This window comes from Paroedura picta, chromosome 4, assembly GCF_049243985.1.
Source record: "Paroedura picta isolate Pp20150507F chromosome 4, Ppicta_v3.0, whole genome shotgun sequence".
In the NCBI taxonomy this organism is placed as follows: domain Eukaryota; kingdom Metazoa; phylum Chordata; class Lepidosauria; order Squamata; family Gekkonidae; genus Paroedura; species Paroedura picta.
Genome location: NC_135372.1, coordinates 143,691,326 through 143,714,792, shown reverse-complemented (window position 1 = coordinate 143,714,792; position 23,467 = coordinate 143,691,326). Strand labels below are relative to the sequence as shown.

The following is a 23,467-nucleotide window of genomic DNA, read 5'->3' as shown; positions in this document are numbered from 1 at the left end:
GCAAGCTGGGTACTCATTTTACCGACCTCGGAAGGATGGAAGGCTGAGTCAACCTTGAACCGGCTGCTGGGATTGAACTTCCAGCCTCATGGGCAGAGCTTCAGACAGTATGTCACTGCCGTACCACTCTGCGCCACAAGAGGCTCTACAATATATGAGTAAGGAGCAGGCTAATCCTGATTGAGCTGGATGTACTGGGGACACCCTAGCCTAGAGGTGGCCCAGATATTCAAGGCTCTGGCAGGGGCTCATGGTTATTGTAGTCCACTGAAATCTGGAGAGCCCCAGTTTGGCCACAGCCTGCACCCTCGAGCCAGCTGTGCAAGAGGGCGCATAAAGCTGTTGCATAATTTCGGGGAGCAAAAAACCGGATAAAACTGCAGCGCTGCTATTTCATTTTGCGGTCCCTCCTTCGCTAGGCCTGAAGAGGGCGCCAACGTCTTCCTTTTAACACGCCGGCGGCCCTCATCTGCGCAAGCGCAAACGATTCCGTGGGCGCGCGTTTCCCAACCACCCCGCTTCTCCCTTTTTGCGCATGCGCGCCCAGGAGAAGCCGTTCTCGGCTGGCTCGGGCTCGCGCATGCGTGGAAGGCGGGCTCGCGCTTGAGCCGTTCGCCGCGCGTGCGCAGTCTCTCCTCTTCTCCCGGCCGGTCCAGGAGGAAGGCAGCGCTGGCGGAGAAACTGCCGCTGAGCAGGCCGGCGGAAAAAGCCGGGTCGTGACAGGAGAAGGCCGGTCGGGGTCCCCGCTGTCGACGCCTCCCGCCGCCGGCGTCCCCACTGGAGAAATTCAGTCAGCCGCGGCACCCGGTGAAGAAACGGGACAGGGGGCGGAGCCTCTTGGCCCGATTGTGAGGTAGGGCGGGGCGGAGGAAGATGGACAGGGGGGGCAGCCACTTGCGGAGCGCCGCGCGCCGGCCGCGTTCTCTTGTCCCGTTCCCTTCCCCGTGATTGGCCAGTCGCTGCGCGGGGCGGAGCCGCACTTTGTCCTTCTTGGGGTCCAGCGGCGGCGGCTCCTTTCGGACCAAGGGGCGTGCGCGCGCAGTCTCGTCCCCTGCATTCAACTTGGCGGCTGTGCAAGGCGCTGCTGGACCCCCGCGGCTGCCCGCATGCATATGTGCATGGACGCATGCATGTATGCACGCGCGCCCACAGTTGCATGGGGGAAGGGGAAGGGGGGGAAGGAGGGGAAGGGATCAAGGGTCAACATACACGGAAGGGAAGGGACGCAGCCGGTAGCTGCTCGCTCGCCTCCCCGGCCAAGAACCGCCGGCTTTGCGCGGGGCAGCGCCTGGCCCCCCAGGGTTGGCTGGCTCTCACCCTGGGGGCGAGCCCACCTGGCGAGGCTGCAGAGACCACCCAGGGCCGGCTGGGCTACCCTCTCCTCCTTTCCGGGACTTACAGATCACCCCTCCCGTAACGGGCTCCTCTAATATCCCCCCAAAAGCTTCCAACGGAGGAAGCTCCCCACCCTCTGAGAGATGCATGCTCAGCAGGGAGTGGGAAGGGCCTCGAGGGCACACAGGGCCTGCTGAAGTTGGTCTGGTCGCATCTCCTGGCTGAGCAGAGTTGGCTAGGCTCGTCCTGGGGTGGGAGCCCGGGGTCCAGGTCTGCTCTCACTTGGATGGGCCAGGCTAGCCTGGTCTAATCAGATCTCAGAAGCTCAGCAGGTTCATCCCTGATCCAAGGGGGTCGCCGTGTTGGTGTGAAGTAGCACAACATAAAATGAGTCCAGTAGCACCTTTAAGACCAACCAAGATTTGTTCAAGGTGTGAGCTTTTGAGTGCAAGCACTCTTCCTCACATTAAATGAGCGGCCGTCATAAGTGGAAAGATATAAGGCAAAAGAAATTGTGGCAAATTAGTAAACTGGGTCATAATATCCAGATTAAGTCATATGATAATTCTTTGCTAAAACAGCTAATCAGTCCTTTAGATTAGAGTTCAGCTGTACTTCACAGAAACCTTGGAAAAATAAAACTGTCCATGTTCGTAATTAATGGCAGACACTTTCTGAGTTGAAAAGAAATAATTAAAAGAGGCTAGTTGCTGGCCCCATCCGTCTCCACCCCCGTGTGGAAGCACGCCTGCAAGGGACAAGCTGTGCTGGCAACTATCTTGTCCTGAGCCCAGAGTCCTTGGATGAGAGACCTCCCAGGAAATCCAGGGTGGCTGCACAGAGGCAATGGCAAACTCACCTTACATTGACCCTCACTTGGATGGTGAGGTTCCCTCAAACCACCCCTCCGCCAGAGCTCTTTGCATCCTGAGCAGAATAGAAGTACTGTAATGGCCAATGGGGCCCTGCGTGGCTCCAGGTGGCTGCTGTGCAGGGTTTCCTACACTCACAAGTGGCCTCTCACATCCCCACTGTTGGGTGATCCAGGCAAGACCGATTTCATCCAATCTCAAAGGCTAAGCAGGGTCAGTCCTTAGATGGGAGATCACCCAGGAAGTCCAGGTTCTCTCTGCAGATGCAAGCCCTGGCCAACCACCTCTGTTCGCCTCTTGCCTTGAAAAGCCCACTAGAGCAGTGGTCCGCAACCTTTTCCAGGTTCACCTGGCTGCGCATGCCACGCATTCGTGGCACTCCTGCGCATGCGCGCCCGGGTCACACATGCGCATTTGTGCCATGTGCGTCTGCAAATGCGCATGTGCGGCACTCACGCGCGGGAGTGCCACAAATGCGCGTTTGCGGCCGAGCATGGTGTAAACGTGCATGCGCGACCCGGTGCGGCCCTGCGGAGGTTGGGGACCACTGCACTAGAGGATGCTGCAACTTAAAGGCACTTTCCACTTGTGCCAGAACAGGCCCCATGTGCTTGGTGCTTGTATTGTGGGTCTGTATGGAAAACAGGCAGCCTTTCCTCCCCACCCACCCCCAAAACAAGTTGCTGTGTCTGCTTGCAGGCTGAGAAGGAGGGCTGGCAGTTTCCTGGGTTTTCTTCCAGCAGAGGCACACAGACAGGACTTATCCTGGTGGTCTTTTTGCCCTAATGTCCCAGGAACTGAACCTGGAATCTTCTGCATCCCTTCTGCCAGACCCATCAAAAGGTCCCGGAGAGGAACTGGGCCTTTAATGTGGATATAAAAAGAGAGTTGATACAGTTGCCCATTGGGTGGGTCAAACAAGAACACATGAACCCTGCCTTATACGGAACCACACCCTCGGTCCATCACAGGCGGTCTTGTCTACTCGGACTGGCAGCAGCTCTCACACGGCTTTCCCATCACCTCCTGCCTGGTCTTTTTAACTGGAAGTGCTGGGGATTGAACCTGGGACGTTCTGCGTGGCAAGCAGAGGCTCTTCTGAGCCACAGCCTCTTCAAAGCGGTGGAAGAAGGAAGGAAGTGGATGTGGCAGATAGAATGAATGAAGCTGCAGAGAAAGGAGGATGAAAGGGAGAAGGGCCCCTCAGAGAGCATGCACAGTGAGCCCAAGTGCAAGAGACCTTTCCCTTTTTTCAGGGAAGTTGTATTGAGGCCCAAATCAAAACCACTTTAGCCCCCGATGCCTTACCAGAAGATTGTGAAAATCCCCTCTCATTATGCAGTGGAAGGGTGGCAACAGAAAGTACGCTGCTTACTCTAATACCGTGTTCCAGATTGTCCCCTTCAATCATTGCATTTATTCTTGATACCTAATTGGAGGTTAGAGAGCACCGCTATACAGAAAAAGTGACTAATAGGTAGAATTAATTGCCAGAGGATGTAGTGATGGCAGGAGGCATATATGGTTTAAAAGGGGACTGGGCAAATTCATGAAGGAGAATCTGTCAGTGGCTACTTGCCGTGGTGATTAGGGGGAACCTCCACATTCAGAGGCCCTAATTCTCTGAATCTCAGAGCTAGGAGGCAACGTCAGGGGAAGGCTTCAGCCTCTGTGCCCTGTGGTTGGGCCCTGTGTGAGACAGGAGGCTGGACAAGGTGGACCCTTCCTGGTGTGACCCAGCAGGGCTCTTCTAGTCTCAGAGAAGACCTTGGTCTCTATGCCATGTTGTTGGCCCTGGTTGGGCTCCTGTGTGAGATGGATGGTAGGCTAGATGGACCACTTGAACTTGTTAATTCTCATTTTGCAGCACTGGATGAGGGCAAGGGCCAGACTGGGCCGTGCTCTGCATCCCTGCACAGTTCTCTCGAGTTCTTCTCTCCATCTGTTGTGCATCATGGCACCACTGTGAGGATGGAATGGGGATAATCCCACATGTGGCTATGCTGCTGATGGGTGGGAAGTGGGTGATACCTCCTGAGTCACATTTGCAGAGCAAGACAGGTGGCTACTGCTGTTCTCGACAAGAAAGGGCTTAGCCACAGCACTGCCTGCCTTTGGGTTCACAGGGGCCATGCCAAATCCTGAGGGTGCTGCTATGTCAGGGTCAGCCCAGTGGGATGGGCATGCTGGAACAGTGGTGAGTCATCGGCCATGCAACTTATTCTCTTTGCAGGTGTAGGAGCTCTGGTTACCACCCAAAGGGTGGGGACAGTGATCAAGGCTCCAGGTCTGCTGTGCTAATCCATGTTTCTCCTGCTGCTCTGTTTACTGCTGTGTCCAGCCTTCCCTTTACTAGTATGCTGTAAGAGAATATTCATTCATTTTACTGTTTCTGTCCTACAACTCTTAACCCCAGAGGGTTCACACCTTGGTTTCCAGTAAAATAATATCAGGGTGGCCCCAAAATCAGCTTGCAGCAAACACAAGAATTGCACATGGAGAGTATAAGATTAGCAATAAAAATAACAAGAAACCTCACACAGCCAGAAACATTTATTCCTCTTTTTCCCCAGGGAAATGTACCTGACCCCCCTTTCCTCCTTTTCGATCTTTAGGAGGCAGATTGGGAAAGCTTTGTTTAAAAATCATGTTTGATTAATTTACTGGCATCGCTAAATTGTGATTTTTAAACTTGAGTTTTTAAGTGTATTTTGTGAATTGAATTCTGTAAGACAGAAAGACAGCTGATAAATATATTTACAATGAAACATATAATTCAGCAGGCAAAACTGAATTCAGGAGGTATAACTTCCTTGTCCCTGTAAGCCAGGAATTGACGTGTCCCAGGAATACTTCTCAAAGCTTTCCCTACATACCGTAGGGATGGTTGCAATAAGATCTTCAAAATGCACCAGGAGAGTAGCCAAAGTACTTCTCCTGCTGTATCTGTTGAGCCAGATTGAGCGGGGATCTGTCCATATGAAATCCAAGCCCCAGATTGTTTGTTGTTGTTGTTAGGTGCGAAGTCGTGTCCAACGCATCACGACCCTATGGACAATGATCCTCCAGGCCTTCCTGTCCTCTACCATTCCTCAAAGTCCACTTAAGTTTGCACCGACTGCTTCAGTGACTCCATCAAGCCACCTCGTTCTCTGTTGTCCCCTTCTTCTTTTGCCCTTAATTCTCCCAGCATTACGCTCTTCTCCAAGGAGTCCTTCCTTCTCATGAGGTGGCCAAAGTAGTTGAGTTTCATCTTCAGGATCTGGCCTTCTAAGGAGCAGGCAGGGCTGATCTCCTCTAGGACTGACTGGTTTGTTCGCCTTGCAGTCCAAGGGACTCGCAAGAGTCTTCTCCAGCACCAGAGTTCAAAAGCCTCAATTCTTTGACGCTCGGCCTTCCTTATGGTCCAACTTTCATTGCAACTTACATTGCAACTGGGAATACCATAGCCTTGACTAGACGCACTTTCATTGGCAGGGTGATGTCTCTGCTTTTTAGGATGCTGTCTAGATTTGCCATAGCTTTCCTCTCTAGGAGCAAGCGTCTTTTAATTTCTTTGCTGCAGTCCCCATCTGCAGTGATCTTGGAAGCCAGGAAAATAAAATCTGTCACTATCTCCATTTCTTCCCCATCTATTTGCCAGGAATTGAGAGGGCCGGGTGCCATGATCTTCGTTTGTCAGCAGGCCGATATTTGGAAGAGCAGAGCTGCTGTTCAGCATTATTTGATCACTTCATACAGATGGACAGGAAAGCTCCTTAATCCCTGAGTCCGGACAAGGATCATGTCCAGTTTTAGAATGGCCCTTGTGTCTTGAATCATGGAGATTTTGCAGACGTAATGCAATCATGGACAAATAATGATTCTGAGAACGTTTTGGGGAAGTCCCTGCAGCAGGAAAAGACCATTGTCAGACAGGGAAACTCCAATTGAGAAAAAGGAGCACTGAAAGCCCAACATGGATTTCCAGTCCAGGCTTTGAAATTTCTTTTCCCCTTTCTTTCTTCCCCTTTCCTTTCCACAAATGGGCACGTAGGAAACACATAAGTTGTGAATGAGGAATTAATACAGAAAATGAGTATGTTCAAAGCCAATGACATATTTAGTTGAGGAGAGAGTTCAGTCATAAGGGAGGGGGTATAAAATATTATAAATAATAAATAAATAAATAATAGGAAGATGCTGATAATTGAATTCCACTCATGATGTTTGGCTGGAGGTCCTGTTCTCTGAGAATCCACTGCTTGGGGTGGGGGAGGTATTTTGGGGGTTCAGGTATATTGCCCTGAAAAATATCAGTATTTCTCAATATCCCCAATTTGGCAATATTCAGGAATGCTGCTTTTTTTCTAGATGCACTACAGCCTATGGGGACTATTATAGTCAATGGTCTCCATAGGAAATAATAGAGAATTGATCTGAGGGTATGTGGATTTCTAGGTGGGCCCCAAAAATCTCCTCAAAGAGCTCCCCAAAATGCAAAAAGATTGCAAAGGGTTCAGTTTTATGAGCTCTCAGCTCAAAGAAGGTGCCCCCATTCTCCATTGTTGTAAATGGAGGGAGGGAAAGGCATTTAAACTTTAAAGGGAAATTTAAAATTTAAATTCCCTTTGCAAGCTGTGCCAGTAGATTCACTGTACTTTGAAGGCATTTAAAGAACTCAGTCATTTTAAATGCCTCCTCCAAGTAGAGAGTTATTGCTGAAGGCATTTAAAGGGACCGCAAGACCTTTAAATACACTCTTACTGAGTCTATCCTTGAGTCCCCAAAAAAACTGCATTTTTTAAGGATAGCAATTTTGGATGGCTAGCAAAATGGGGTTGGGGGGGAATCATGTTGAATTAATATTTGAAAAATGTCAATAAAGTGGAGGGGCAATTGGGAGGTACAAATCAGAGCAGCTGTAGAAGGGTAGCAATATTTCTTTCTGGGAAGATCCAGAGTGAACTGGCACCACCAATTTCCCACTTCCTGCTGCAGACCCTCTCATGTTGTTCTCTGAGGAGGGGCCATGGCTCAGTGGAAAAACTGCTGCTCTACATACGGAAGGTCCCTGATTCAATCCTCACCATCTCCAGTGGAAAGGGACCAGGCAGTCGGTGATTGGAAAGACTTCTTCCTAACACCTTGGGAGCCACCGCCAGCCGGAGTGAACAATACGCACCATGGTGGACCAATGGTCTGATTCAGTATAAGGCAGCTCCATGTGCGTTCATGCAATGACAAAGACCTAAACCCAAGACCCCCTGTTGTAGGGAGAGGAAGGGGAAGGGGAAGCAATTGTGAGTCATAGAATCATAGAGTTGGAAGGGACCTGGGTCATCTAGTCTAACCCCCTGCACCATGCAGGACACTCACAACCCTCTCGCTCATCCACTGAAGATGAGGAAGTGCCACTTGGTCACTTTTAAGAAGAAGAGTTGGTTCTTATATGCCGCTTTCCCCTACCCGGAGGAGGCTCAAAGCGGCTTACATTCACCTTCTCTTCCTCTCCCCACAACAGACACTCTGGGAGGGAGGTGAGGCTGAGAGAGCCCTGAGATTACTGAAGAAGAAGAAGAAGAAGAGTTGGTTCTTAGATGCTGCTTTTCTCTACCTGAAGGAGTCTCAAAGTGGCTTACAGTCGCCTTCCCTTTCCTCTCCCCACAACAGACACCCTGTGGGGTGGGTGAGGCTGAGAGAGCCCTGATATTCCTGCTCGGTCAGAACAGTTTTATCAGTGCCGTGGCAAGCCCAAGGTCACCCAGCTGGCTGCATGTGGGGGAGCGCAGAATCGAACCTGGCATGCCAGATTAGAAGTCCGCACTCCTAACCATTGCACCAAACTTGAAAATGTAGACTGGTGGCTCCTTCTCTGGGCCTAGAAGCAAAAGACGGTGGCATGCTGCAGGAGGCCAGAGCGGAAGAACTGGAGAGGCAGGATGGCTGAGAAGGCTCAGGGGAGCCAGGATGGTCACGCTTAGACCGGGGAGTAGAGACGAGGAGGGAGAGCAATCTGCAGAAAGGAGGCTGCAAGTCTCTGCCTCAGGTCGGTTTCTCTTTCTCAGCTCCTGGCTGGACAGAGTGTTTAGCTTCTGATCCTCTGCAGAAATCTCTTCCACCCAGAGGTGGCCAGTTGGACTGAATGCACCGCTGTGCAATGCAAACCTTAAAACAGTCCAAAGTCCCTAAAACAGTGCGGAAGGGAGACGCCGTCAGTGGGAGGAGAAGGAGGAGGATGTGCCCGCTCAGTATTCCTGGCAAGCTGCACGGCCCGTCTCGAGGGTGGGTGGCCCCAGAGAGCGGCTTGGGTTGGCAGCCACGGACCGATGAGGCTTCCATGCTCGGTTGTGGGGTGGGGGGGGGAGGGACAGTCCTCGTGGGGCGGGGCCTGTGCAGATTGCAAGGAGGGTGGGCCAGTGCCTGCCTGCCACTAATCCCTGCTGTCTGTCTCCTCCATGTTCTCTCCAGCAGTGCTCCCTCCACTGAGATTTCCCCAGATCTGAGCCCGTCCTCCCTCTCCAGGGGGTGAGTACTCTCCAGCTGCTCTTGACACACATCCCACGAGGGTGTCGCCTGGCTATTGTTACCCAGCTGTCCTCCTGGGCAGGCAGGGATGCTGCTGCTGCTGCTGCTGCTGCCGCCGCGGCCTGGCCTCTGCCAGGTTCCTGGGGAAAGGAGGAACTGAGGGGGGAGCGGGGGGGGGAGAGCAGCTGATCCTTAGAACTAATTGAAGCAAACGCCTAGTGCCTCAGCTCAGGAGTTTCCCTTGCTTGTTCTTTTGGGGAGTTGTTTCTTGGTGGCTTGCTCCTCTTTTGGGGCACTTCTCCCCCGGGGTGGGAGTTTGTTTCAGGGTTGTGCTACAAGGAGCGATGCAGGAAACTCCGGTCTGTTCAGCCTGGGGGTTCTTTTCCTTGCCTCCCGCTGCAGCCCTAACTGGTGGCGCGGCACGCTTTGGAGGCCGTGCACAGAAACTCTTTTTCTCTGCCCCCCCCCCCAAGTTGGCTGCTAGGAAGGTGGTGGGGAGCCGCTTTCCCAGTCTCCGCGGAGCGGCTTTTATAACGAAACTCCCCCTACTTCTAATGTAAGCCAAGGTGGTCTTCCTGGCCCTCGAGTCTACCTGGAAGCCAGCTGCCCTGGTTGAAAAGGAGGTCTCTTCCCCGCGGCCCTTTTCTGTTTACTCTCTGCTGTCGCCCTGGACTTCTCTGACTCTTGGGAAAGGACAAGCTGCGGCAGCGGGGATTGTTCGTTCCGGAGCCATTGTTGGAACTAAAGCAAATAGACTGAAAGCCTCACCCAGCACTTTTCCCTTAAAAAAAAAAAACAATCAGGAAGCGCTTTGATCCCAGAGAGGAAGGAGGGCGAGGGGAAGGGGGCGGAGACGCAGGGGGCGTGAAGCGAGGGCGGGGCCTCCATGCTTCCCTGCTGCAGCTCAGCCGAGGAGCCGCAGCACTCAATCAAGGGGGCAGAGGGAGCCCTCCGGAGCTTCCGGAGCCTGGCTCGCCCGCATCTTTTGCCACCCGGCATGCTGTCGGATCGCTCCAGTCGGAGCCGGTTTCGCTTCTAAAGGCTGATCTGAGATGAGACGCCGTGTCCGTCTTGGGGGAAAGCCACGGGGTCCTGCTGCGCTGAGCTTTGGGACAAAGGAGACCCGGCAAGCGGCACCGGAGCCCGGTAAAGGAGCTGCTGGGGGTGAAGCCGGTGCCTGGGAGAGGCTTGGGGTCAGAACCGGAGGGAAAGGGGGCGGGAGGCGGATTATAGAGCTCAGGCTGCCATGACGAAGAGCTGCAAAGGGGCTCGGTACTGAGTCTCCCAGATTTTCTAGGTTTGGATCCAAGAGCAGCTTAAAGACCAAGATTTTTTGTGTGCAAGCATTCGAGAGTCCAATGGTATCGATGAAGAGAGCTTGGACTCTTGAAAACTTATGCCTCCCCTCCGTCCCCCCCTCCCCAAAAAAAATCTTGCTGATTTCTAAAGAGCTGCTGGGCTTCAATCTCGCTGTTCTGCTGCGAATCAGCCCAGCTGCCCACTGAAACTCTCTCCCGAATTAGTTGAGGGTGGCTTCTGCATTCGGCAGGCTCCAAAGCCGAAGGTTTGCCCACTAACGATTTCCTTGGCCTCCTTCTTTCCTCTCTCGAAGCTTTCCTGCGTGGCCCTTGGACCGTTGCTGCCGCACAGCATGGAGAAGAGCAGCAGCCCCCAGACGCGATAAACGTGCCGGTCGGCTGGTGTTCCAGACCATGGACTCACTGAGACACCCTGAGGTGTGAAAATGTTGAGCAGGAACAGGGAGCTGGTGACGGACTTTATTTCCTACAAGCTGTCTCAGCGGGGCTACAGCTTGAGCGAGGTGGAGGGGGACGGCGAGGAGCGGACGGAACTAGCAGGAGAGATGGGAAGCATCCCCAATGGGAGCCCCTCGTGGCACCCCAGCGCCAGCCCGGTCGTCAACGGCGCCACGGGGCACCCGAGCATCCTCGAAGGCCACGAAGACAGTCCCGGGTCGGACGTGAGGCAAACGCTACGGGAAGCCGGCGATGAGTTCGAACTGCGGTACCGCCGGGCTTTCAGCGACCTCACCTCCCAGCTCCACATCACCCCCGGCACGGCATACCAGAGCTTCGAGCAGGTGGTGAACGAACTCTTCCGGGACGGGGTGAACTGGGGGCGGATAGTGGCCTTTTTCTCCTTCGGAGGGGCCCTGTGCGTGGAGAGCGTTGACAAGGAGATGCAGATCTTGGTGGGGCGGATCGCTAACTGGATGGCCACGTACCTGACCGACCACCTCGACCCGTGGATCCAAGACAACGGTGGCTGGGTAAGCCCTGGGCAAAAGCTGCGGGGGGGGAGGGCGGACGTGAGTGGAATCGGGCACCTCCTCGCCTTAACCATGCAATGGGTCAGTTTGCATTTGCGTCAGCGGCCAGGGCCAGTCTAGGGAGCAGGGAATGGGATTGAGAAAGCATCTGGTGCACTGCTGGGGCGGGGAGGGGGGGGGGGAGGCTGCCTCTCGTGGCAGCAGAAGAGGAACTAATCTCAGTAATGGCCACCTTGGCTGCTTCTTGGAAGAGCCTCCTTCCTGCAAGGGGAAAGTATGAATGACTCCTTCCCGAGTCGGAGCGTCTGGTCTCTCTAATAGGTGGCATCGAGCTGCTGGAAGCGATGGAGAGGGGGCGGAGCATTGGTTTCATGGCCCGTGCTATGATGTGCTCCCTCGCCCGCCTCCTGCTCATTGGCGGAGGCGCACTGCTGAGCGAAATGTTCTCAGTGTGTCTAAAAAACACACTGCCCTTGAGACCGTCCTCCTCAGCTGTGCCCCTGATAGGTACGAGTCGCCGCCTCGCCTTCACGCGGGCTTGGTTCCCATCACCTGCAGGCCTGTCTCCGAGCCTTCCTGTTTGTTAGGATTGTCCACAGCGTGAGGCCCTCCAAACGAGGTTAGACGCTGCCCCAGAACTGCCAGTCGGCCCCACCACCACCAACCTGCCTTCATTAATTCCGACAGCCTTTTCCAACCTGAAAACTGCTTTGCATTTCGTGCCAAATTAATCCTTACAAGAACTGCGCCTCCCTTCTCCCCCCATCTGGTCCCAAGAGGCTGCAACTTGCCTCAAGTGAGTTTTTAGTCCAACTTCCGATCTGCCCGGTCCCCAAACTGAATTTCGTAGAGATGGTGGACCTCCCTTTCTCTGGTCGAGAACTGGCATTCTAACCGGGGTTAAATGAAGAGGTAAAGCAGGGGTAGTCAAACTGCAGCCCTCCAGATGTCCATGGACTACAATTCCCATGAGTTTGCTGGCAGGGGCTCATGGGAATTGCAGTCCATGGACATCTGGAGGGCCGCAGTTTGACTACCCCTGAGGTAAAGCAAATGTCTGGCTATTCCCCAGCCAGAGTGAAAGAGGCATGTTGGTGGTGAATTTCTAAGGCTGAGGTCCCCAGAAAAGGGGGGCTTCTCTGGGCGGTCGCTCCGTTTGGATCTGGATTTTTCTTCGTCTGCTTGCTTCTGCACAGTGACGCAAGAGCCATCGGCTCTGCCTTCCCCAAGAGGTGCCGCTTGGTGTACAAGCTGTTCCTGGCACGAGTCTGCTGTGAAGAAGCCATTTCTCTCTGGGTTGTGGATCAGGAGTGGCTCGGCTGTACATGCTTGTCAGCAACTTCCTTAGGGCTTTTCTGTGTGTGGCCAGGGGGTGGGGTGGTGGTGGTGGGGGGTGCTGACAGGACCGTTCTGCTGTCATTAGAGCTGTGGCACCAGATGTGGCTTGGGGTTGAAAGAGATGGCCTGCCCGGGGCTCCAGTGCTTTCCTGGCCTGGGGAGTGCTTCTCCACTCTAGAAGCCAAGGACATCAGGAGAGCCCTCCTGGATCAGAGAAGGTGTGGTTCAGCTTGTCCAACATCCAACCAGGTGCTCTGGAGGGCCAGCAAGCAGGGCAGAGAGGCGTGTGATGTTGCCTCCTGGCTCTGGCCTTTAGAGGTTTAGTGCCTCTGAATGTGGAAGTTCCACTCAGTCCTCCTGAGTTCTCCTCCATGAATCTAATACCCTTATAAACCTGCTCATTCCTGTGGCCATCACTACATCCTCTGGCAAGGAATTCCATGTCTGAATCACTTGCTGTATAAAGCATTATTTCCTTGCCTGTCCTGACCTACTGCCCATCAGCTCCATGGGATGACTTCAAGTTCTAATGTGTTGGGAGAGGGAAAAAAACTGGCTTTTTGTATACCGGTGATAGGTATTTTGTATTGCGCTGCAGGGATGGGCAGCTTTGTATTGTCCCTCGGGACTTTCCATATTTCCTCCCCCCCCCCTCATGTACTCTCTCCCTTCTCCTGTTTTCTGCTTCCACCGTTGAGGGCTCCTTAATACTCTCTTCCCCTTAGAGATCAACATTAAAGGCTTTGGCAGAGCCCTCCAATTATATCCGTCAGCTGCTCCCCCCTATTGGCCTGCCTCTCAGCTTACCCGTGAAGTCACTCTCAGGCATTCCTAACAGGGCAGCCCTAGTGAGGGTCCCTGCACCTCTATTGGCCAGGATTTGGCCATGCAAAAGCATTACCAGCCCTTAACTCAGTACAAACAGTGGCCCCCTTATAGGCCAGGCGTGGAGGGAGCACTCCAAGCTGCCTAGGCCTCCTCCTGTGGCCTTGATCTGCTGCTTAGGATTAAATGCTGCTGTTACCCCCCTGCATCCCCTTCCCAGGTAAATACAGGAGCCCACCTCCTCCTGCAGCAGCGGAGTGGCGGTGGGAGACCAAAGATGCCTGAAGTTGGCTCTCAGCTCAGAGAAAGAAGGGGGGGGGCTGAGGAATGCCTGGAATGCGGCCGTCCTGGCCGTCTGCCCAAGCAGACTCGACTGGACTGGTTCTCTTCCTCTTAGCCCATCTCAGGGACAGGATGATGTTGGGGCTTGATCCCCCTGGGCCATCCTGGCCTGCCCCTTCCTTTGGATGGGGGTGGGGCTTCCTCCCCTGTGCTTTCCAGCGCCAGAGCTGGATTCTGGGGCTAGTGGAGATTTCCACAAGGTCGTGGTGGAAATGAGAGTAACGATTGGGCTGTATCCTGGAGACCAGGCGATAATGTAATCTGATTTTGTAAATGAACTCCCTGGGGGGATTTAGATTAAATCCGCGGATGGAAAGTCGCTGGCCCTTGCTTGTTGGGAGGGCAAGATTCCCCCCCCCCTTCCCTCCTACCACCCATCAGGGCTCTTTCCTTTTTGTCTGAGCTCAAAGGCATTGTTTGCACAAATGTTTGTTCAGCCATTTGTAGGAGGGGCGGATTTCCTGGGCGGGGGGGGGGGGGCACACCCACCAGGCCCTTCTGTGAAAATCTCCATTTGATCTCTCTGCATTGTGAGGTTTCCCTCTCTTTCTCCTGCTGATCCTACATGGGGTTGTCTGCAAGTCAAGGGGCTGTAGAAATAGAGGAGTCAAGTCTGGTTTAAAAGTTTAAGGAACTTATTTTCTGCAGGGATAATGTAGCTCATGAAAAGCAGTTTCCACCAATAAGATCATTGCTATTTTCCATAGAATCTCTGTGGTCATGGAATCATACAGTTGGAAGGGACTTTCAGGGTCATCTTGTCCATCTACCTGTACAATGCAGGAACTCAAAGCGACCTTCCCACCCACAGTGACGTCAGTTTCATGCCCAAATGATCCCCACCACCACCAAAAATCTCCAGAATCCAACCTGGCCTGGAGGGCATTCACCTCCCATCCCACAGTGGCGATCAACAATTCCCTGGATCTGCAAGGAAGGGCCACAAGAGACCAACACTGGCACATCCCTTCCTGCCCACCCACTGACAATCTACCGAAGGTTCTTATATGCTGCTATTCTCTACCCGAAGGAGTCTCAAAGTGGCTTCCAATCACCTTCCCTTTCCTCTCCCCACAACAGACACCCTGTGAGGGAGGTGAGGCTGAGAGAGCCCTGATATTCCTGCTCGGTCAGAACAGTTTTATCAGTGCTGTGACTAGCCCAAGGTCACCCAGCTGGCTGCAAGTAGCTGAGCAGGGAATCAAACCCGTCTCACCAGGTTAGAAGTCCGCACTCCTAACCACTACACCAAGCTGGCTCTCATAAGCTCAGCATTTCTGTCTAATGACCCTCTAACCTCTGCTTAAAAACTTGCAAAGGAGAACCACCACCTCCCAAGGAGGCCTGTTCCACTGAGGAGCCGCTCGAACTGTCAGATCCAACTGAAGGGCTGTGGCTCCGTGGTGGAGCATGCAGAAGGTCCCAGGTTCAGCCCTTGGCATTGCAGAAGACCTCTGGCTGAGACCCTGGAGAAGGATTGTGGCTCAGTGGTAGAGCATCTGCCTGGCACTCAGAAGCTCCCCAGTTCGATCCCTGGCATCTCCAGTTAAAAGGACCAGGCAGGAGGTGGTGCAGAAGACCTCTACCAGGAGTCCGTGAAGAGCCCTAGTCTTAGAGAGCCAGTTTGGTGCAGTGGTTAGGAGTGCGGACTTCTAATCTGGCATGCCAGGTTTGATTCTGTGCTTCCCCCACATGCAGCCAGCTGGGTGACCTTGGGCTTGCCACGGCACTGATAAAACTGTTCTGACCGAGCACTGATATCAGGACTCTCTCAGCCTCACCCACCTCACAGGGTGTCTGTTGTGGGGAGAGGAAAGGGAAGGCGACTGGAAGCCGCTCTGAGACTCCTTCGGGTAGAGAAAAGCAGCATCTAAGAACCAACCTTCTTCTAGGAGACAACACTGACCTTGATGGGCCTTGTGCCCTATTCAGTATCAGGCACCCTTGTGTGGATGTGTGAATTAGTTTTGAAGAACCCACTGTGAAATTCCACCTGTGATAAGGGACCCCGTTTGAAGTTGTTTCTTTTTTTCAACACCGAAGGCTGTAGAAGTGTCCGCACTGCTCTCCTATTTGGTTTCACATCTGCAAAATCCAAACAGCGCTATAGTTACTTTCCAGACTGACACAACCATTCACTGTGGCGCAGCAGGCCGAATGTTAGATTTCGACCAGGGAGTCTTGGATTCGGGTCCCCGCTTGGCCAGGATGTTCCCTGAGGGAGGGGTGTCTTTTGCTAATCTATCTTGCAAAATTGTTATGGTGAATGGGGGCGGGGAGGGGTGCTCTTGACCTCCTTGAAAGAACGTTGCGCTCCTTATTTATTTTAAGGATTTCTTCCCTGCCTTTTGACTAATAAAATAACAGGGCGATTGACCACAAAGTTAAGACAGAAAGTGTCGTATTAAGAACAGAGCAATAATAAAGCAACATACCACAATAAAAGCTGTATTAAACAAGCCGATAAAAGCAATACGGAACCATCAAAAGCATCAAGAGCAGCAGCTGTCAGGAAGCGGTGGGTTCAGACCTCATGGGGAAGCATGTGTCCCCTCTTTCCCCACATCTCTCATGTTTTCTTTGTGTGCTCCTCTTTTTCCTGTGTGGTCACAGCCCTTGGGAATGTGAGGTTCCAGTTGCCCTGGAGTTACCTGGCGCTTCCCCTCTGGGGGGAATATCTCTGGCCTACAGAGCATTTTCCTTTTTCTACGTGTGGCTCCCTGTTGCAAGGCTGCTGCAGACACGCACCTTTCCCCCCTGCTCTTGCCCTGGCTTTGTTAGCACAGGATTAGTGCCTCTGTGGGGCCCTGTACAAGCAGCCTTTGCCTGCCCCTTTCAAACAATGCCATGGTGGGGAGGGTGTTGCTGGTGAGAAAGACCCACAGAGAGGCATACAAGTTCCAGCAGGCCTGCCCGGGCAGGGAGCAGACTCTGTGCGTTCCGACGCGTTCCCCAGAGTCCCTCAGCATTTTATGTCCTGGAAAGCATCTCTGGAGAAGGGCAAGCTTCAAAGGACTGCGAATAATTCCTTGTCTTGATCAATCCGTAGGGTCTTCCTAACCGAGATCAAAGTTATTCCGGTCTTGTTAGACGTCAAGCTGAAGTGAGGTCTCCTGTTCTTGAGCTGCGTGGGTGCTGGCCTTTCCTGGGCAGAGTATTTCTGGCCTCCGGTGGAGAGGCAGCTTGGAGGTTGGTGTGTGCAGTGGTTAGAGCACCGAACTAAGAAGACTGGGTTCAAGACCCAGCTTGGGGTAGTGGTTAGGAGTGCCGACTTCTAATCTGGTGAGCTGGGTTTGATTCCCACATGCAGCCAGCTGGGTGACCTTGGGCTCGCCAGGGCACTGATAAAACTGTTCTGACCGAGCAGGAATATCTGGGCTCTCTCAGCCTCCCCTCCCTCACAGGGTGTCTGTTGTGGGGAGAGGAAAGGGAAGGCCACTTTGAGCATCCTTCGGGTAGAGAAAAGCGGCATATAAGAACCAACTCTTCTTCTTCTTCAGTAATCTCAGGGCTCTCTCAGCCTCATCTCCCTCACAGGGTGTCTGTTGTGGGGAGAGGAAAGGGAAGGTGATTGGAAGCCGCTTTGAGCCTCCTTCGGGTAGAGAAGAGCGGCATATAAGAACCAACTCTTCTTCTTCTTCAGTAATCTCAGGGCTCTCTCAGCCTCATCTCCCTCACAGGGTGTCTGTTGTGGGGAGAGGAAGGGAAGGCGACTGTAAGCCCCTTTGAGGCTCCTTCGGGTAGGGAAAAGCGGCATATAAGAACCAACTCTTCTTCTTCTCCAGTAATCTCAGGGCTCTCTCAGCCTCACCTCCCTCACAGGGTGTCTGTTGTGGGGAGAGGAAGGGAAGGCGACTGTAAGCCCCTTTGAGGCTCCTTCGGGTAGAGAAAAGTGGCATAGAAGAACCAACTCTTCTTCTTCTCCAGTAATCTCAGGGCTCTCTCAGCCTCACCTCCCTCACAGGGTGTCTGTTGTGGGGAGAGGAAGGGAAGGCGACTGTAAGCCCCTTTGAGGCTCCTTCGGGTAGAGAAAAGTGGCATAGAAGAACCAACTCTTCTTCTTCTTCAGTAATCTCAGGGCTCTCTCAGCCTCCTCTCCCTCACAGGGTGTCTGTTGTGGGGAGAGGAAGGGAAGGCGACTGTAAGCCCCTTTGAGGCTCCTTCGGGTAGGGAAAAGCGGCATATAAGAACCAACTCTTCTTCTTCTCCAGTAATTTCAGGGCTCTCTCAGCCTCACCTCCCTCACAGGGGGTCTGTTGTGGGGAGAGGAAAGGGAAGGTGAATGTAAGCCCCTTTGAGACTCCTTCGGGTAGAGAAAAGTGGCATATAAGAACCGCCTCTTCTTCTTCAAATGGTTTGCTCCACTATGGCTGCCTACCAGGCGACCTTGGGCCCATCGCGGTCTCTCGTCGCAGCCTACCCTCAGAAGGTTATCACAAGGCTGACAGATGATGCAAAACGTTGTCTCGGGCTCTCCATCGGGAATAAAGCAGGATATGAATAAAATGAATAAGCAAGCCGGATTGAACTGTCCTCAGTAGCCCAAACTGGATTGGGGGTCTCCAATGGAAAAGCGGGTGTCACTTTGTGGCTTCTGCTCGCGATGGCATTTCTGCGGTTTATGAGCAGCAGACGGGACCGGAGACCTGAGCAGAAGGATCCCTCTCAGATCTGGGAGCTCTAGTGAGAGCCAGTCGGAGAGCATGCAGAGGGTTTAATTAGAGGGGAAGCGCTGCTTTTACTTGGTTTGCCTCTGAAGAAAAGCTTACCTGCCTTTTGTCGGTCCAGGCCTCCTGGACAGAAGAGCCTTTTTAGTGCAAAGTGTGTGATTGCCTCAAGTTTATTTCCCTTATTGTTGGGATGGGCCTGGTGTTCCTGTGATGCTTCCGTTTCCCAGGGCATCGTGGCCAGATGCATTCCAGCACCCACGCAGGACTTTGCTTCGCCTTGCCCCACCCAGGTGCTTCTGCCAGGAATTTGGCACTGAAACCCGGTGACATAATCCTAGGGAGAATGCCCACATGTCAGCTTCTGCCAGGACACAGAAGTGCTGTGGGCGTAGAAGTGCTCTGACTGGGGCAGGACTCTTGTCACACAAGGTGTTTGAGGCATGACTCCTGCTTGTTTGGCAGGGCGGGGCACACCCACGGCTCACCTGTGATCTTAGGACTCCGCAATTTACATGGCAGCTTTGCAAGTCAAAGAGCCAACTCTTTCGTTAGCCAATGAAACGCATCCACTTCTGGACCAGCGCATTGCAGCTGTGGTGGCATACATGGTGAAGAAGCAGCAAGCACTGAGGCATGGGTCAACATGGCTGTTTGGGCACTGCTGTCCGCGAGGCAATTCCCTGACTCTTGAAGCGGCTGAGTGGAGCCGCTGGGGGGAGGCTGAGGTAGGCTGGAGGCATTAATGCTGGAGGATGTCTTGGTATGGAGGCTGGTTTTGCAGTCGGCTGGTTTCACGGTTCTCAGTTAGAGGCAGCCGTGATACTTTCCTGGAGGATTGGGTCAGTTTATCTGGGCTTAGTCCCACGACTTGGTCTTTCACCTTTGCTCTGAGTGAACCTGCTGGTCCTTTGCTGAACGGTATCAGCAGAACAAGCTGCCTTCTGCTGAATCAGACCCTTGCTCCAGCAAGGTCAGTCTGGCAGCGGCTCTCCAAGGTCATTTCACAGCACCCACTGCCGGCTACTTTGAACTGTAAATGCCAGGGATTGACCCTGCCCATGCCAAGCAGATGCTCTGACACTGAGCACGACCCCTCCTTGGGCCAAGGGACCAAGGGCAGGGAGAGTGGTTGCTGTAACCAGTTCCTTGGGACAGCTGGATGGGGCTGCAGGGGGTGGGAGGGCCTGCAAATGCCAGGGAGAAGGATGTTCTTGAGATGCAAAGTCTCTTTCCTCGTAGCTTTGGTGCCTACCGAGTGGGCGGCAGTCACTTGCTTGTGGCTGGCTACTGGAGCACTTCCTTTCCTGACCTCGGTCCCATTGAAGGCTCTGCCATGGCTGACGGAAGGGCTTTGTGGGGTGGAGGGCCATTTGAGCATGCAGGAGAGAGAGGCTCCTTATAGGCCAGGGGCTCCTTATAGGCCAGGATTTCTCAACCAGGGTTGCATGAAACCCTGGAGTTTCTTCACAGCCCTTCTGCCTGGCATTTGGCTCAGGCCGGGTGTGATGAGTACCGGAGAGTGAGATCAGGTCCCCCCCTCCCCTGGTTCCGGGCTTAGATAGTAGACCGACCGGACCCACTGATCGATCCACCCTGAGATTTTGAGTGTTTTTTTATCTCCAGCTACCCATCCCATACTGGTTCAGCTGCAGATCAGGTTGGGACAAGCTTTGGTGTTATTTATTTATTAGGCTTATTACCTGCCAGTCCCGAACTGGCTCGTGGCAGGTTACAGCTTGTCCGTATAAAAACCCAATAACCCCATTGAAACCTAATAAAGCAATCCGGGCATAACATACAAACCTAATAAAACATTCCGGGCATAACATACATACATACAACTCCCTTCCCTAGAGTTGGACCTCCTGGGTCATCTAGTCCAACCCCCTGCACTATGCAGGACACTCACATCCCAATCGCTCATCCACTGTAACCTTCACAGAATCAGCCTCTCCGTCAGATGGCTATCTAGCCTCTGTTTAAAGATAAAATCAGATTCCTAAAACCCATGGCAGTCTTCCACCTTCTACCCCCCCAAAAAACAAACAAACAGACATCTATATAGAGGAGTGGGAAGAGGGAGTATAGATAATGAAGGTCAAAACCAGAAGCTTGAACGGGATCCAGGTAGAAACTGGCAACCAATGCAGCCGCCTCAGCACAGGCTGGATGTGGGCCCTCCCAAAATGTCCCTGTGAGGACCCTCGCAGCCGCATTCTGCACCAGCTGCAATTTCCGGATCAAGGCCAAGAGCAGGCCCGCGCCATCTTGCTGTTTTTATGTATATTTTGGGGTATTGTATGTTGGGATGTTTTTAGCGATGGATGTTTTGTTTGTCCCGTGAGCCAGTTAGTCTGAGAGCAGTGGTATACGCATTCAATTATAAATACATTAAAAGTATTTCCAGAAGGAGCAGAAGTGAATTAATTTTTTATATTTTTTTCAGATTTGCTAAACATTTATCAGGTGAAATGACCATATATGGTCATGTCAACCCACCCCCTCCAAAAATGGACAATAGGCCTGGGGTGGGAAGGGGTGGGGGCCCAGGTGGGGCGTGTACACAGCTATGCTTCCCAACCATATTCCTGGGGTTTCCTGAAGCCTGAAGAATGTTTCGGGGCTTTCTCAAGAGTAAAAAAGTTGAGAAAAGGATCTAGGAGTCTTAGTCGACCATACATTGAACATGAGTCAGCAGTGTGACTCGGTGGTTAAAAAGGCAAATGGGATTTGGGGCTTTATCAAACTGAGTATCATATCCAGATCACGGGAGGGCATGGTGCCGCTTTACTCTGCTCTGGTTCGGCCTCACTTGGAGTCCTGTGTCCAGTTTTGGGCACCCCAGTTGAAGAGGGATGTAGACAAACTGGAGCGTGTCCAGAGGAGGGCAACAAAGATGGTGAGAGGTTTGGAGACCAAGACATATGAAGAAAGGTTGGGGGAGTTTGGTCTGTTTAGCCTGGAGAGGAGACGACTGAGAGGGGATCTGATCACCATCTTCAAGTATTAAAAAGGCTGCCATGGAGAGGATGGAGCAGAGTTGTTCTCTCTTGCCCCGGAGAGACAGACCAGAACCAATGAGATGAAATTAATTCAAAAGAAATTCCGTCTCAACATCTGGAAGAAGTTCCTGACAGTCAGAGTGGTTCCTCAGTGGAATAGGCCTCCTCAGGAGGTGGTGGGTTCTCCATCTTCAGAGATTTTTAAGCAGAGGCTGGAGAGCCATCTGACGGAGAGGCTGATTCTGTGAAGGTTCAAGGGGGTGGCAGGTGACTGGGGATGAGCGAGAGGGTTGTGGGTGTCCTGAACTGTGCAGGGGGTTGGACTAGATGACCCAGGAGGTCTCTTCCAACTCAATGATAGTATGAAAGACTAGCAAGATTAGGGGAGTGGGGGTGGTTTGAGCTTTTAAGCATCAAAGTTCCCTTTGTCCCACCCCATGCATGTGGATCTGAATGCCTGGTATGACTTGGAACCAGACTTTGACTCTGTGTTGGCCATTCTGGGTTGCTTTCAAACACAGGGTTGCCGCCTTCGGTTCCCCACCTGCACCCTTTCATGGCATTACCTCTTCCTTTCAGCCAAACTGTTCATCTCTCGGCCTCATAAACATCCACTCAGGTTCACGCCCATCGGAGGCAAACTGGACCTTCTGTCACGGACCCAGCCCTCCCTGTTTAGATCATCGTTCTGCCAGCGTTGTGCAACTGAACATCCCAGTTTCCATGGGGCAATTGCCCAGTAGGCTGAATCCCAAGAGCCAACTCTGACCCCGGCGGTTGTGTGGACAGAGGCCAAAGGGACGACCCTCCCTGGCCTGTGCATTGCCCCCCCTTGTGCAGTTAGAGGCTTGGGATTGGGTTTCCCGCGAAGACCCATTTGCTGCAGGGAGGGAAGACGAGGCCGGCTTAAGCTGCCGGCAGCCGCAGCAGTCTGAGGAGCGAGATTGTTCGGCCACTGCTCTGTTCCCCTGCTTGGCAGCTGCCCAGGCCTATTCGGAACTGGGAGGGTTTTCTGCGGAGCTCTTCAGGAAATGCCGATGGAATGACTTCCCCGGGCCACTTCCTTTCCCAAACAGCATTCCTGCCCCAGAGAATGTGAACGATTGTGGGGGGGGGGAGCGCCTGCAGCACACCCTCCTTTGAGCTTTCCCCCTCTGTGCAGGGGCCCTCCTTTTTCCTGTGTGGGGTTGTTGCCCTCCAGGACAAATGTCTTTATTTGCCAGAGAAGTTCAGTGACCGGGAATCCTGCAGCGGTTCCCTTGACTCTCGGAAACATGGGGGGGGGGGGTTGCAGGGTTTGGCGGTCTTTTGACCACAGGCAAGTTTCTCCTCCTTTCCGGACTCCTGGGGGCGGGGGTCTGCAAGAGGATCCCTGACCCAAAAATAAGCCATTGCAATGCTTGCCGATCTCACAAGCCCTGTTTGTGACGTGCTGCGTGTAACCAGACTCGCGGCCCCTGACCGGGAAGGGGCTCTCGCCTCTGCCCCTGAGACCCCGCGGCTGCTGCGGCTGTGTGTGCGGGCGCCAGGCTTCCATTCACGGAGCCGAGAGCGGTGCACGCCGTGTGCCAGGCACGCTAGGCTGGGCCTCCGAAAGTGACGTCACCCGCTCCCTGTTATATAACACGGACGGGAACATGCCCAGCGAGCCCCTGGGGGCGCCCGGCCAGGGTGGGCAGCAGAGGGAAGCGTCAGTTTTGAGAGCTGGCTCTGTTCCCTGTCCTTTTGTCATTGCCCTGAATGGCAGAGACCGTTCTGGAAAGCCGGGAGGAGAAAATTCTCTTCTCGTAGGAGATTGCAGGCTGGTGAATCCCTTCCACGGCGGGGGCTTGGCTGGTTTATTCATGTGTCAGAGGGGCGAAAATCGAGGGGGCCTTCCGGTTCAGTGGCAGTTAGCGATTAGACCTGAACTCATGAATTGACTGGGTGGGTGGGTGGGGGTCTGGGATGTAGGTAAGGACACCCTTCCCCTATATTGGGCTCCAGGCTGCACCGTGCATCATGTTGCAATGAGATCCCGGCAGGGTCAGCCGGAGTTGACCTTGGCCAAGGCAGCAGGGTGACCATTCATTCCAGCGGCCAAGAGAAGACTCAGCGTGGCCAAGGGTTTTGCGCCTCTTGCTGCACAATTACTGGTCTGAGGAGCTCGGACAAGAAGCCTAGCTCTGCTCCCATCACGGAGGATAGCAAGAGGGGGTTGCTGTGGGGTGATCGGTGGCGGGGGGAGGGGGGGAGTGCATGTTGCCTGAGCCCTCTTGTTATTCTTTGGAGAAGAGAAGAAAGAGC

At 53.4% G+C, this 23,467-nt stretch overlaps 1 protein-coding gene across 4 annotated transcripts in view; it reads left to right on the top strand.

Annotated features, from left to right (window-relative positions):
- Positions 1 to 604: 604 nt before the first annotated feature.
- BCL2L1 (BCL2 like 1) overlaps positions 605 to 23,467 on the top strand; it is a 60,002-nt gene continuing 37,139 nt past the window's right edge. Inside the window, exons 1-3 of one of the 4 annotated variants that reach the window (XM_077336045.1) lie at positions 606 to 853; positions 8,661 to 8,714; positions 10,327 to 11,004. In XM_077336045.1, the coding sequence (XP_077192160.1) occupies positions 10,459 to 11,004 (546 nt within the window). In that variant the 5' untranslated portion in view covers positions 606 to 853; positions 8,661 to 8,714; positions 10,327 to 10,458. Of the gene's footprint in view, positions 854 to 8,657; positions 8,715 to 9,605; positions 9,861 to 10,326; positions 11,005 to 23,467 lie in introns of those variants that run through there. The other 3 variants (XM_077336043.1, XM_077336046.1, XM_077336044.1) reach the window with 3 other exon arrangements.